Source organism: Tasmannia lanceolata, unplaced genomic scaffold, assembly GCF_043159265.1.
Source record: "Tasmannia lanceolata isolate RefF3 unplaced genomic scaffold, GAP_Taslan_0.1 ptg000015l, whole genome shotgun sequence".
Lineage (NCBI taxonomy): Eukaryota > Viridiplantae > Streptophyta > Magnoliopsida > Canellales > Winteraceae > Tasmannia > Tasmannia lanceolata.
In genome coordinates, this window is record NW_027518692.1 from 26,827,921 (window position 1) to 26,843,449 (window position 15,529).

Below are 15,529 nucleotides of genomic sequence, written 5' to 3' on the forward strand. Positions count from 1 at the left end.
TAGGATCTCGGGGTATTTGTTGTCAAGAAAGATAGGCGTTTCCAGTATTCTGTTCTTTTTTAATATTTATTAACATGTTCAGACTCTAAATTCAACTTTAATCAATATGTTTTTCGTCTTCATTCCAGTTTTGTGCAGACTAATATCATTGCATAGGCTGAAGCCGAAGAATCAATTTTAAGATGCACAAGTGAATATCTATGCAATCAAGTTAAGGATCTACAATCGAGTCATAGGCTTTATGAAGAAGCTAATAAAATGGAAAATATAAGTAACATTTGGCCCATATTTGAGTACATACTTCTACAAATTCCTATGTCTATGTTGGTTAAATGTAAATCTTTTCTTTCCTCTTTTCATGATAAGGCAAACAAGAGAGATACAGATGTCATTACCATTTCCATTTCATTCCTGTTTTTAAAGTTTATATTTATAGGAATTGTGACAGTCCTTTTTCATTTTTTATTCTTTCAAACAGTTTCGAAAGAAGAAAATGGCATATAACAAGCCTGGCTCTACATTGGATGCAGACCCTTTAGCCTCATGTCATGTTAGAATATGGTAAAATTGGGTTTAAAACCGTGGTTTGCTTAGTATGGGCATGATATACCCTTCAAAACACCAAACACAAGGTTGGAGAATAAAGTCTTAACTTATGATCCGTCTCTAAGCAGCACTACGACAAATCAATGAAAGAAGGGATTTGGTTGGGACTATTGCAAAAGGAGTTTTGTGGTTGGGCTGTTGCATGTGAGAGCAGCGACATGGCCATCACATGCTCGGATTTTGTCATATTCATTTAAATCATTTGATTTGGTGTAGACATGTTGAAGTAGACACAAGGGTATTCAATTGTAATTTTTGAACCTTTGAGACAGATTTATTTGCTTATTGTGCTTATGAACAATGATGGCAATGCCAATTTTCTCCTTTAATTTGTTTCATGTTCTCTTTCTCTTTTAATTTTTCTCATGTTTTATGAATGAAAATTGAAGTTGGTAGCCGAGCTCCCATGCCTCTCCATTTATCCGCTGTTTCGGAAAAGTAAAGAACTAAGGTTTGGAATGGCGGTTTATCTATAAGCAAAGGTGAGCTCTTTATTATGAGTTGCTTCATTAACTTTTCAATATGCTTCCCACATATTTTTATGAATAATTTTTTGTTTTGGCCGCCCCGTTGCAGGTCTGCAACTAGTTAAAAAATATATTTGGATGGAGGACATTGTTTGACCTTTCGATAGTATCTAGGTCCCATCCAATTAATTAAAGGTGCCATTAAAAAAATCCAATTATTTAAGGGTTGTGTCTGTCTCATTCCAATGGACCCACATCATCTATCTATGGCCCACCTAGGTATTTAGAGTGATCTTTCGTAGGATCCATTTGACAGGCCTAATTAGGATATGCCGGATCACACAACATGGAAGACATGGGGCCAAAAACAAAAACAGGAGGCTTAGGGCCCATTTGGATTGCCGGAATCTGGAATCAGAATCGGCTTCTGATTCAGTTTTTGTGATTTACGGCATTTGGTTAAATTTTGATGGCATAAAGGGAAAGGCCTAGCAGTATTCTTGATTCCGGAGGCATCTCTCTCCAATCCAGAAAATTTATGACCGATTTTATCCACGACCGATTTTATCCACGAAAATCCCATACCATTTACAAAGAGAATCGGAATAGGGTTAGTGTGGGATGTGGATTCGGATTCTTGATTCCCGCAATCCAAATGCTCCCTAGTAGCTTTTAGTATGGGAAATAATATAATCACACCTCTTTTTTCCCCGGTTCACCCGCTCGTAGTGTAAAAGGTAGTTATAAACATGGTTTTAAATTTCGGATTTCAGTCGGGACCGAAATCGAAATTTGCCGAAATTTAAAATTTTTGCGGAATACCAAATTTCGGCATTTCGGAATTTCGACAATTTCGGTCTCGAGAAAATGTCATTTTTAAAAAAGAAAAAGAAAGAAGAAATGTTACAAAATTTCGGTTTGAAATTCCGAAATTAATTAAATAATATGTTTTTATTATTACCGAAATTTTGGATTTCGGTGGGGTCCGAAATCAGTACGGAAACCGAAATTTAAAACCTTGGTTATATAAATACACTAGAGGGGGCTGGCCCAGGGAGAAAGGGGGCGAATATATCACTTCCCTTTTTACCATTTGTCAAATAATAAAGAGGATGAACCCATTAACCCATTAGCAACATAATCGGATGGTTAGGAACAGCTAAGCCAAAACGGTCAAATCAAGCCCACTAATCGGACATTGTTATTCCTGGACCATAGCCCACTGGATTTCACGGACGGACAAATATGGCAAAATGCAGGAGACTGAAAAAGAGAGAGAACGGTACACTGGGCTACACGGCCACAGACAATATAAAATCAATTTTTTATATGGTGTGTGGCCATATAGTCCAGTTTTTTTTCTTCCAAAAAGTAGTATACAGTCCACTCCATAGGCTCATCTAAACCGTCCATTTGTTGGGCCACAACTTAAATAGATTTTACCCGAGAAATAATTTCTGGGGACAAGACAACCCAACAAATGGACGGCCGTGCGGCATTTTCTGAAAAATACTAGAGCATACGGCCACACGAGACATAAATACTAGAGCATACGGAGAATGAAGTGAAATCAGATTGAGATGGAAAGCCCAAAAGGCGAAAAGGGTTGTCTTTCCACGTCGAGATTGGGTCATTATCCTGACATTGTGGCCCCACAAGACATAAAAAACAGCAAAAACCTGATCGCGTGAGGTGGAATTTCTGTGGGCCGCTTCACCATCAAATGAGCTGAGCTCTCTTCTTTATCTAATTCCACGCATCTCACCCCCTTATTTTCTCACGATTCTCTCCTACTCATCTCTAAATTTCAGGGTCTTTTCCGATTTTAATAAGTTAGTATATCTCGTTGGTTTGATGGAAATTTCTCCGATTTTTGGGGATTTGGGTTATCCGTTTTTTGTGTGAATGGAGAGTTTTTGGTCTTGGGTTTTCCTCCTAGAGAATTTTCCGGCTTGTTTTAGAACTGCCCATCTGATCGGAATGGCATATTTTCTGTAATTTTTAGGTGTTTCAGATTTAGGGTTTCAATGGTGAGTGTAAATCTAGGTGTTCTTCATTACGTATTAGATCATATCTATGGGACATTCGTCCATAGGACAAAATTAAGCCCCCCATTTTTTTCTAGAGGATGGGGTGGTACCAAGCTTGATCTGTTAGAAGGCATGATTAAGCAGCTTTTCCCTGATGTTGCAGGCCAAAATTGGCCACCCAATTTGATTAGTCCTCTTTGGAGTACTGTTTGGGAGACAAAGAGTGCTTGTTTGAGAGAGGGTGTTTTTAGGACTCCCTGTGATGAGCAATTGATTGATGCATTGCCCCCTGAAAGTTATAATGCTAGGGTTGCTTTTCTCACCCCAAAGCTCGTTCTGCCGCAGAATTTGGCCTGTGTTGTTCATCTTGCAGGTAACCTAATTTTCTTCAATTCATTTTGTGACTGTACGCAACAAATTTCACATGCATGAAAAGAGAATTACACGCATCAAATACATTGAGATCAAATTTCCCACTTGCGAAGACCTGGCTAGGCAAAAAATAATAAGGAACAATTACCAATGGGGGACAAAAATTAGGCGGAATTATCAACAGGACCCATTCTTTTCAGTAATTATCAACGAGGGACAAAAGAGGTCTTGTCATTAATAGCGGGACGAAAATGCTCTTTTCTTAAGCAACACATTTTGCTTTTCCACTTTTCCCTCTTCTCTCTTCTTTCCCTCTTTTTTTTGCTTTTTCATTTTCAACTTTGTTTTTTTACCTTACCAGTCATCTTCTTCATCATTTAGCGACCATTGAAGGCGGGAAAGCTCGAAAACTTGAAACGTGAGTTCATTCCCATCTATCTCTTTATATCTAGGTGTTGTTTTTCATTTGTTTTAGGGTTTTGCATTTCTCCTTCTCCATTTCAATGGAGGATGAGAAAGATGAATCGTAGGATAGAAAGAAAAAATCCGGTGAAAATGATCGAGAGAGAAAAAAAAAAAAAGGAAGTAAAAACGTGTTCATAAGGGACTTGAAAAGCCCATTCGGAATTTGGTAACCCCATTTTGATATTGGATAACCCCAACCCCAGAGACTTGAAAACCTCCTTCCAAAACTCCAGTACCCTCACCCAATTTTAAGGGACTTGATAAGCTCATTCTTAAATTGGTAATCCAATTTTGATACTAGATAACCCCAATCCCAAATACTTGAAAACCCCCTTCCAAAACTTTAGTACCCTCGGCCAATTTTCAGGGACTTGATAAGCCCATTCAGAAATTGGTAACCCCATTTTGATACTTGATAACCCCAATCCCAGAGACTTGAAAACCCCCTTCCAAAACTCCAATACCCTCTGCCAATTTTCAAGGACTTGATAAGCCCATTCCGAAATTGGTAACCCCATTTTGATATTGGATAACCCCAACCCCAGAGACTTGAAAACCCCCTTCCAAAACTCCAGTACCCTCGCCCAATTTTAAGGGACTTGATAAGCTCATTCGTAAATTGGTAATCCAATTTTGATACTAGATAACCCCAATCCCAAATACTTGAAAACCCCCTTCCAAAACTTTAGTACCCTTGGCCAATTTTCAGGGACTTGATAAGCCCATTCGGAAATTGGTAACCCCATTTTGATACTTGATAACCCCAATCCCAGAGACTTGAAAACCCCCTTCCAAAACTCCAGTACCCTCTGCCAATTTTCAAGGACTTGATAAGCCCATTCCGAAATTGGTAACCCCATTTTTTATACTAGATAACTCCAATCCCAGAGACTTAAAAACCCCCTTCCAAAACTCCAGTACCCTTGGCCAATTTTCAGGGACTTGATCACCCCATTCGGAAATTGGTAACCCAATTTTTTATACTAGATAACCCCAATCCTAGAGACTTGAAAACCCCCTTCCAAAACTCCAGTACCCTCGGCCAATTTTCAAGCACTTGATAAGCCCATTCGAAAATTGGTAACCCTGCTTTTGAGAGTTACTAACCCCCTTCCAGAGAGTTGATAGACCCCTTCTGCTACAAAACCCCCTGCCTATAGCAACTCTTCTAATGGCATTACAATTCTGCTAATGATAGAAATAACAAAAGAAATGGATGTTGTTTTCATTAAATGTGCTTCATGTATTACATCCCAATTTGTGTATTACAAAAAAAATTAAGTAAATCAAAAAATGTGTAGCCATCCATTCATGTATTACATCTACTTTTTCGTATACAACCACTTGTCTTCCAAAAAAGTGAGTGAAGCCATCCATGCATTATCTCCAGAACACACCCTAAAATACAAATTGCTTAAACCCTAAACAAGATAAGTCAAAAACAAATGAATGAAAAATAGTGCAAAACCGTAAAAAAAAAAAAAAAAAAACCTACATACAGAGAGATAGATGGTAAGAACTCAACATTCAAGTTTTCAAGATTTGCCAGCAACAATGGTGGCTGAACAAGGAGGAAGATGACTAGTAGGGTAAAAAATCAAAAAGGTGATAATGGAAAAGTAAAAGAAGGGGGAAGAAGGAAAAAAAAAGGTCAAAACGTGTTGTAAATGCCAAAGGGCATTTTCGTCCAGCTTTTACTGACAAGACCTCTTTTGTCCCTCGTTGATAATTTTTGAAAAGCATGGGTCCTGTTGATAATTTCGCCTAATGTTTGTCCCCCATTGGTAATTGTTCCAAATAATAATAATAAAATTTCGATGGCAGCAATGATTTTGCTTTGAATTTTTTTTTATTTTTTTATTTTTTGTGGTGTTGTTGGTTTTGTTGAAAGTAATTGAATTGCGTGATTAGGATGCTGGAGGCTAGTATTCTTGATAAGGTTATAGTGGAAGGTGACTTGCTAAATGTTATAAAATTGGTTGAGGGGAAGTCCCTCTGCGGTTTGCTCATTGGATTGATGAAATTTGTGATTGAGTGGCTAGATCATCCATCTCTTTTCGTCATGTTAGGAGATCGGCTAATGGCGACGCCGATAGACTTGGGCCCCTCCCACTGGCCCTTATATTCGTTATAATGTATTTTTCTGTCTTTTTTCTCTCACTTTGTACTCGATCATCTCATTCACCGGGCTTTTGCCGGGCTTCGCTTCTTATTAATTCAATTCTTTGCCATTCAAAAATAAAAATTGAATTGCATGCTTAGATCGCTCCAGAAGGCAACTTGCCTGAATTTTGGTACTGGTGGCATTGAATCCGCTACTCTTTGAGATCGACAATAGTTTAGACGTTTTTTTTTAATGCCTTTAAAGAGATCTGAGTATAAACATGAAGATATCAATACATTTTTAATTTCAATGCTATTGGATGGATCTAAATCCTTTGTTCTTGTGTGTGAGAATTTGCAGATTACTTCATGGATGCTATCAGTACTTTCTGATGTGCATATTACTGCTATGTTTAGGTTTGTCCTTTTGAAGTCATTCTTCTCGCAGCCAAAAGGCTGTTGGAATGCTAAAGCACTTTGGTTAGTAATCATGTCGTATGATATTTTTATTGCTGGCTTCCATCAATAAATCAATGTGATCTTACCTGATTTTGTCAAAAATAATTAGTTATCCGGGGTAATCCTCTTCAGGAAGAATTCCAAAAACTACACCAGTATTGCAGTACAATATCCTGTCCATGTTGTATTGTTGGCCGCGTCAATTCAATATGATCTTACATGGTTTCTCCTAATATAGTAAGTTATCCCGGCTGACTGTGACTGAAAATGGGTAAAAGAGAGTTTGTAACCCTATTCTTTAAGATAGAGATACTCTCTTCTCCCGTGGACGTAGACACTCTGCCAAACCAAGTAAACCCTTGTTTTCTTGTTGTGTGAAAGTTAGTGTTTCTTGCATCTCATCTTTTTGTTGGCTGCACATTGTGTTACGGTCCTGAGTGGGGGCCCGCCTAGGTATGGGACTGGGTGGGACCCAGCCTGGTATGGGACAGGTTTAAAGGGCCTTGCCTAACACGTTCCATCAGCTCTGGAGCTTTTGACATATCAGTGAGGTACCTAACATTTGGTATCTCTGGAGCTTTTGGCATATCGGTAAGGTATCTAACATTTGTCAAAGTAGCCACCACATCTTGTGTTCAAGTCACGGAAGGGGCGACCTGTGAAAAGGGCTACCTGGAAAGGCCAGAGTGAAAGCCATCACAGAGTGGGCCGCCGAGGACGGCGGATTCGGAAGCGTGGTGGTATGTTACGGTCCTGAGTGGGGTCCTGCCTAGGTATGGGACTGGGTGGGACCCAGCCTGGTACAACATCTTCCTTTCATGGCATCTGTCTTGGTCTTTGTCCTAAACTCTTTTTTTCCGTAATCATTGAGCTTAAGTGACATGTTTGAATTTTTATAGGCACAGGGGACCATACATTTGAGAGAAGATTGCGTCTTGGTGGGCCGTTATTGAAGGAAAATATAGCAACCATGGTGCTTGAGAGGTGAGACATCCATGAATCGCTGCTCTGAAACTATATCATCTTCCTGCAACTTTTGACATTATCTGTTTGTCAGATGTAAAAACTATGATGGTGACTTGATAAACTATGCGTGTTGATTCGAGCTGCATTGGATGCAGCCCTTTCTATGGACAGCGGCGTCCTAGACTGCAGCACGGTGCAAAGCTCCTGTGTGTCAGTGACTTGCTATTGCTAGGAAGAGTCACCATCGAGGAAGCTCGCAGTCTCTTATATTGGTTGGAAACTGAGGCTGGATTTGGTAAAATGGGCGTATGTGGGCTTAGTATGGGTAAGAGGATTTCAATACTCGGCTTGCATTTTTTGAAATATTTGTAGGAGCTCAACATGTAGAGATGAAAACTTCCTTGATTTTATGAAATAGTTGTACTCAGACTATCAAGAATATTGTGCCGTGAATGGGGTGCCAAGTTAAAAAAAAAATACACCTTTATTTTCCTAAAAAGAAGTTTCCTGTTGTTGAAGTATAAAAGATCAAATAGCGCCATCTCCAACAGCTTAAGCTTTTGGAGTAATTGGTTGTTTCACATGGTATCAGAGCCAAGGTTGTTAGTTCAAAACCCTTTGTTATTAAAAAAAATCCACATGCAATGGCCAACCCAAAAAGAGGGGCCACATGTGCCACGTGTAGGCCGACCCTAAAAAGAGGAGCCACACGTGAGGGGGAGTGTTGAAGTATAAAAGATTAAATAACGCCATCGCCAACAGCTAAAGCTTTTGGAGTAGTAATTGATTGTTTCACACATGTTAGTCATTTGATGTTCAAGTTTGGTGTTTGTATTATGAGTTGTATGGTAAAATTTGGTGTATTAGGATCATATCCAAATTTTATGTGAATAAGTGTTTTGCTCTTGTGGTATTTTTGATGTATTTTAGGGGGAGTGCATGCTGCAATGGTGGGGTCGCTGCATCCTACCCCAGTGGCCACGCTACCGTTCCTGTCCCCACACTCTGCAGCTGTGGCTTTTTGTGAAGGGATTTTGAAGCATGCCACTGCTTGGGAGGCACTGAGAGAAGATGCAACACAGAAGGCTGTAATGACACTTGAGCAAGTGAGGGAACGTATGCGATCTGTTCTGTCATTGACAGATGTCACTCGTTTTCCGGTTCCCAAGAATCCCGAGGCCGTCATATTTGTAGCCGCCACAGTAAGTCTTGGATCCCCTCCTGACTGATCTCCGGCTTTTTGAATAATATGTTCTCTTTTGTAACTGTTGGACGTGACTTATGAATCTATGGTTGCATGAATTTTCTCCATAGAGAACAGATCCTGCTTTGGAATTTGAAGATCCTTAACGCTTCAGGTTGTAAAATAGCTTATTTTCAACTTTAAGGGCCTGTTTGATTTCAGGTTAAGTTTTTTTCCTCAACAAAAATAATTCTTGAATAATCACTTATTCAGTGATTGTCTAGCAAGTATTCAGGATAGAAGCCGTCCCATGTCCTCCCATTTCTATCCAAAATCAGATCCGAAAACATCTTTCACACAGGACACTCTCCACTTGTGCCATCTCTCCCTCTCCACTCTCGTGCCCTCATCCGGTCAGCAAGGTTTCTCTCCCTGCACTTGCAGAGTTTGGCGGAGATGGAGAGCCGTAGTTTTTTATGCTGGGAAAGGGTGGAAAAGGGTAGTGATGAAAGGCCAGTGGACAGGGTTGAAAAGGGCAGTTGAAAGGGAACCTGAAACTAATGGAAATCTTTGATGGAAGGTAGATGGTTGTGTAGGCAATGATAAGGAGCAAATTAAAGGAAGGTTGGTTAAGGTTAGGATCAAGAAGTGGCTTCTTGGGGAGGTTGACGGAGGTAGATAGATTTCAAGAGAGGGGTTAAAGAAAGAAGAAGAATTGGTTGAGGAAAAGGGTGATTGGATGGTTGTTAAGGGAAGAATCGTTTGACAAGGATTCTTTGGTCGTTTTCAAGATTGATGAATTGGTTAAGGAAATCAAAAGGAAAATTCGATAAAGGGAAGGCTATCTTGATTGAGGAGGTGGAGAAAACAAATTCGAAGATAATAAAAAATTGAACAAATAGCAGATAAAATTCTAGGTTAGAAAATATTGTCAACAAAAACTAACTTGGGATAAGCTATTTGTGACAACAACGGTTTGGGACAGGAGCTTATTCCAGATAAAACCTAGCTTGAAATCAAACAGACCCTGTAAAACTTTCACTCCCACTCGCATAACGTAATTATATAAAACTATATTTTGCACTAACTTGTGTATGCTTATGCTATGAGTTCAGTTTTATCATTATTCAATGTATTTGTATCTAGAACCATTTCGACAAGAGAAAGGTGCTTCTCAACCCAAGATGGTGGGTCTTAAATTTACCCTACATTATATTCAGATTCCTATGTATACATTGTATTCATTCATTCTTTTTTGAAGAAATTGTATATTCCTTCCACTTGTCTTGTTTTGTGTTCATTTTCCTTTCTCTCACAAAATGGATATGCTCTCACTCTGTCAGGCCCTCCGGCTTGGTACTTAACAGAAAAGTTTCAACCTTAAAGAACAATTCAAATGTGGTAGTTTGATGTGTGTTTATACATCTGAATTCTGAACATTGCATTCATACCCTAAAGGATAATTTCAAAAGTTGGGGACTGGTTGGCATCATAAACAAGGGATTTGGAATACTCAATTTATTGATAGGACTTTAAAAGTGATTAAAATGTAAATGACTTGAGAGACAAAAAACCACTATGCCTTGCATTTCTTGGATGATCAAATGTTAAGGGACTGAAACTTGTAAGGTGCAGATCAGTATGCTTGCATCCATTTATGTAGAAATGTTTGTGCCTATCGCTGCTTACAAATACCCTTCCAAATGCCCGCAAATGAGCAACTGTTATTATCAACTATATTTTTTTTTTGAAAGGTAACTAATTTTATTAATGAACTATAATCGAATTACATCATGGGGAAAAGATTTCCACTGTTATTATCAACTATTTTTGTAGTTGACTTATTATCCATGTTCGAAGTTTTGCTATTTTGATTTTGAAGCCATCTTATATGCACATCTATACATTGTGAAGTTCTTACAAAGTTCTATCTGCCAAAAGTGGTAAGTGGCTCTCTTCCTATTTCTTGTTTTTTGAGCCAGGAAGGGTATGCCTTATTATTAGCTTTCGAAAACCAAAAAAATAGCACAGACGCGAGTTCGAGTCCCCTCGGAGTTGCCCTATACATGTGGTTTACTGGTGATTGCATGCATCCATAGGAATTAGTCCTGCCCTAAACTGGGGTGGGGATACCCTATGTCATAAAAAAAACAATATAGTAATTGGGGTTTTATGTGTTTTTTATCAGCTAAACTGGTTATGTTAACTTTTACCTTGGCTATTTGGATTTTTGACTTAATATATCAATTTCAGGATGACGGGTACATTCCAAAGCATTCAGTATTGGAGCTTCAAAGTGCATGGCCAGGTTCAGAAGTGAGGTGGGTGACAGGTGGTCATGTCTCATCTTTCCTCCTTCACAATGACGAGTTTCGCCGAGCAATTGTCGATGCACTGAACAGATTACAATGGAAGGGATCTTAGTTATAACACCACCACCTTTGAGGTGGTGATTCTCGTTCATTCTCCCATGTGAGCCATTCTCTTCATCCAATTCATTGTACCTGTATAATGGATTAGACACAATAATAAGAAGAAAAAAAAGGAATGTCTAGGGATTAACTTTGTCTTTTATATTTTGGAAGAAACTTTTATGACTTCGGGAAAGAATTTGCCTGAAGTTTGTGTAGGTTTCATATAAGAACTCATTAAAATTTGATGATAACAAGCCCAATTTGATATTCCTGCTTAAATTAATGTACTATGTTTGAATGTTCCAAAGTATACTCTTCTAAGGTCAGAGCAAAGCTTATTGAGGTATCAGCCAAAAGCAGAATGGTAGCGCTTGATCCTGACATAGAGTTATGATACTTGGTCATTGATGAAATCCTCTCTTTCATTCAGAGACAACGTTTCAAATTAGTCTTCCTGGAAAATACATCATATATTTCAGGAACTTATTAGCTCTCCTTGAAAAAAACACATCTTATATTTCAGAACTTTTTTAGCTCTGCTGGAAAATACATCAACTTATATTTCAGGAACAATGCATCATTTTATATTTCAGGAATTTATTGGCTCTTCTGGAAAATGCATATTAAATAATTGCAATTTGATGTGCATGGCTAATGCTCTAACCAAAGACAGTAGAACATTTATCATCTTGAAAAAAATTTACTTTTGAAAACTGTATTGAGAGGTTGTTTTGAATTTTGATCAATATAAACTATATTGTAATATCCATCTTTAAGCCAAAAATCTGAGAAAATTTATAAATTGATTCTCAAAAGGGAAATGTTATCAGCACTAGTGTATTTTGATGATCGCACTCCTCACTTTATTAAAAGTACGGTGTGGCCCACACCATACGATGATCCAAACTGTCCATTAGATGCGCCACAGCCTAAATAAGTTGTGCCCCAAAAGTTATTTCCATAGGTTGATCCTAACCCTCCGATCTGATTGTTAGAGGGTTCATCCTAACCCTCTATAGATCAGAGGGTTAGGTTCAACCTATAGAAATAATTTTTGGGGCACAACCTATTTAGGCTGTGGCCCATCTAATGGACGGTTTGGGTCATCCTATGGTGCGGGCCATACCGTACTTTTAATAAAGTGAGGAGTGTGATCATCAAAATACAGTAGTGTTATAACATTTCCCTTCTCAAAATCCTAAACAAGCAGGGCCTTAATTTTGAGTCCAATAATCAGTTTTTGGACGCAATCGGTTCTCAAAATCTAAGAAAAAAGGGCCTAAATCCACATTCTTTTTATCCCCAAAATGGTCTCACCTGTACCTGAAAATTCAAGAATGCTCCATCCATTGATTGCCTATTCTCTGGGTATTTACCCCATTTTCTATTGGGCTCTGTTTCTTTCTAAGTAAAATGGGTGTAAAATTTGTGTCTTGCCCATTTTAGAGTTAGGCGAAAATTTCCACATCCATCTAGGCTCCGTTTCTTTTTTTCCTTTTTTCTTTTTGCCATAGGGTATCCCCACCCCACTTTGTAGGGCGGGACTATTCGCTAGGGATGCGCACAGGCACCCGGAAGACCACGCACATCGGGTAAACAGGGGGGCATTCGAACGCTCGTCACTGGGGAGCAAACCCATGACTTTACTCCAAAGAGCCACACCCTTCCGGGTTAAGGCTCCGTTTCTTTCAACATAAATTGGGTGTAAAACAAGTTTTATATACATATTTCCACTTTAAAACGGGCATAAAAGAAGAAATAGGTCTTACCAAGTACCAACTAGGGGGCCTATCACCAACTATCTTCAAAACGGACTATGGAGAGTTGTACTATGCGGGTGGAATCTGGGGTGAATGAACCACTTTTTTTCTATATTTTTTTGAACTAGCCAAATTTTATGCCCATTTTACATAGATCTAAAGAGCCTTAAATGTTCATTTATACCAATACCAACCATTAGACTGCAAAATTTGCTAGTGTTAAGCCATTTAGGGCTTTTTGGTTTGTAGATAGAGAAGTGGGAGAACCTCTCTGCATCCCATTGGTGTGCTGAGGGAACCCTATGACACTTTTTTTATGACATAGGGTATCCCCACACCAATTTTAGGGCTCCCTATGGATGCGTTCAATCACCCGTAAACCACGCACATTGGGTAAGCCTAGGGGGATTCGAACTCACGTCAATGGAACTCTATGACATGATGAACTTGCATGGGTTCCATTGTCCCTCTGCAGACTAGAGCAGGGAAACCCATTGGATCCACATCACCCAACCACATTTATAATTTCTTTAATTTTCATTCCTCAGTTTAGCATTCCACATAATCCTGAGGAATTATATAGTGCCCTCCTAAAAAGTGGGCTCATGTTGGATCAAAATATCAAGGGTGGTACCGCTTTCACCGTACGTGGCGGTACCACCCTTGATAAGCCCATTCGGAAATTGGTCCTCAATAAAAATGCATTCATTATCATTCAAAAAAAAAAAAAAACAAAGTGAATTCATTGTTCTTTTAATTTTAGATTTGTCTGTGCCATTTTCATATTTTTCAGTGCCCTTACAAATGAAATTTGTTGAGATGAACCAATGGGGGCGCCTGTGTAGCTGAATTTTACAAGGCTGCCCTTCAGTTTATTCCTCGTATAATAACTATAGATTAACTTCAAATAATTCAATTTGCAAATAAGGACCAATTTGGTGTTAACCAAAGAAGTCCTAAATTAATCAAGTACATAACCAAAAATCAATAGCGCAGAAGAGCCATCTACTTGCCTCTTCAAGCTCCTGAAGCTTGCTTAACTGCGACACTTTTTTCCTATTTTCTGCATGATTTTTCTAAGGATCAATTACCAATGGGGGACAAAAATTAGGTGGAATTATCAACAGGACCCATGCTTTTCAAAAATTATCAACGAGGGACAAAAGAGGTCTTGTCATAAAAAGCTGGACGAAAATGCCCTTTTCTTAAGCAACACATTTTGCTTTTCCACTTTTCCCTCTTCTCTCTTCTTTCCCTCTTTTTTTTTTTACTTTTCCATTTTCAACTTGTTTGTTTTGCCCTACCAGTCATCTTCTTCATCATTTTAGCCACCATTGGAGGAGGGAAAGCTCGAAAACTTGAAACGTGAGTTCATTCCCATCTCTCTCTATATCTAGGTTTTGTTTTTCATTTGTTTTACGGTTTTGTATTTCTCCTTCTCCCTTTCAATGGAGGATGAGGAAGATGAATCGTACGGTAGAAAGAAAAAAACGTGAAAATGAACGAGTGAAAAAAAACAAGAAGTAAAAACGTGTTCATAAAGAACTTGATAAGCCCATTCGGAATTTGGCAACCCCATTTTGATACTGGATAACCCCAACTCCAGAGACTTGAAAACCCCCTTCCAAAACTCCAGTACCCTTGGGCAATTTTAAGGGATTTGATAAGCCCATTTGTAAATTGGTAACCCCATTTTGATACTAGATAACCCCAATCCTAAATACTTGAAAACCCCTTTCCAAAACTCTAGTGCCCTCGGCCAATTTTTAGGGACTTGATATGCCCATTCGAAAATTGGTAACCCCATTTTGATACTTGATAACCCCAATCCTAGAGACTTGAAAACCCCCTTCCAAAACTCCAGTACCCTCGGCCAATTTTCAAGGACTTGATAAGCCCATTCAGAAATTGGTAACCCCATTTTTTAAACTAGATAGCCCCAATCCCAGAGACTTGAAAACCCCCTTCCAAAACTCTAGTATCCTGGCCAATTTTTCAGGACTTGATCACCCCATTCGGAAATTAGTAACCCCATTCCTAGGGACTTGAAAACCCTCTTCCAAAACTCCAGAACTCTCGGCCAATTTTTAAGTACTTGATAAGCCCATTCGGAAATTGGTAACCCCATTTTTTTATACTAGATAACCCCATTCCTAGAGACTTGAAAACCCTCTTCCAAAACTCCAAAACTCTCGGCCAATTTTCAAGAACTTGATAAGCCCATTCGGAAATTGGTAACCCTACTTTTGAAAGTTACTAACCCCCTTCCAAAGAGTTGATAAACCCCTTCTGCTACAAAACCCCCTACCTATAGCAACTCTTCTAATGGCATTACAATTCTGCTCGTGATAGAAATAACAAAAAAAATGGATGCTGTTTTCATTAAATGTACTTCATGTATTACATCCCAATTTGTGTATTACAAAAAAAAAAATTAAGTAAATCAAAAAATGTGTAGCCATCCATTCATGTATTACATCAACTTTTTCTTATACAACCACTTGTCTTCCAAAAAAGTGAGTGAAGCCATCCATGCATTATCTTCGGAACTCACCATAAAAAATAGCTTAAACCCTAAACAAGATAAATCAGAAACAGATGAATGAAAAATAGTGCAAAACTCTAAAAAAAACCTAAATACAAAGAGATAGATGATAAGAACTCAACATTCAAGTTTTCAAGATTTGCCAACAACAATGGTGGC

The 15,529-nt window shown here is 38.6% G+C and overlaps 1 protein-coding gene across 1 annotated transcript; it reads left to right on the forward strand.

Annotated features, from left to right (window-relative positions):
* The first annotated feature begins 2,686 nt into the window (after nt 1-2,686).
* LOC143845868 (alpha/beta hydrolase family protein) lies at nt 2,687-11,375 on the forward strand. The gene is made up of 5 exons (XM_077354275.1): nt 2,687-3,476; nt 7,402-7,486; nt 7,624-7,793; nt 8,399-8,670; nt 10,905-11,375. The coding sequence occupies exons 1-5, from the start codon at nt 3,101-3,103 to the stop codon at nt 11,073-11,075; spliced, it is 1,074 nt and encodes a 357-aa protein (XP_077210390.1). The 5' UTR covers nt 2,687-3,100; the 3' UTR covers nt 11,076-11,375.
* Nucleotides 11,376-15,529: the final 4,154 nt, after the last annotated feature.

Coding starts and splice junctions, on each gene's coding strand:
- LOC143845868 (XM_077354275.1), top strand. CDS start 3,101: ATGGTGAGTGTAAATCTAGGTGTTCTTCATTACGTATTAGATCATATC. Junction 7,487..7,623: donor GCAACCATGGTGCTTGAGAG/GTGAGACATCCA, acceptor CATTGGATGCAG/CCCTTTCTATGGACAGCGGC. Junction 8,671..10,904: donor TCATATTTGTAGCCGCCACA/GTAAGTCTTGGA, acceptor TATCAATTTCAG/GATGACGGGTACATTCCAAA.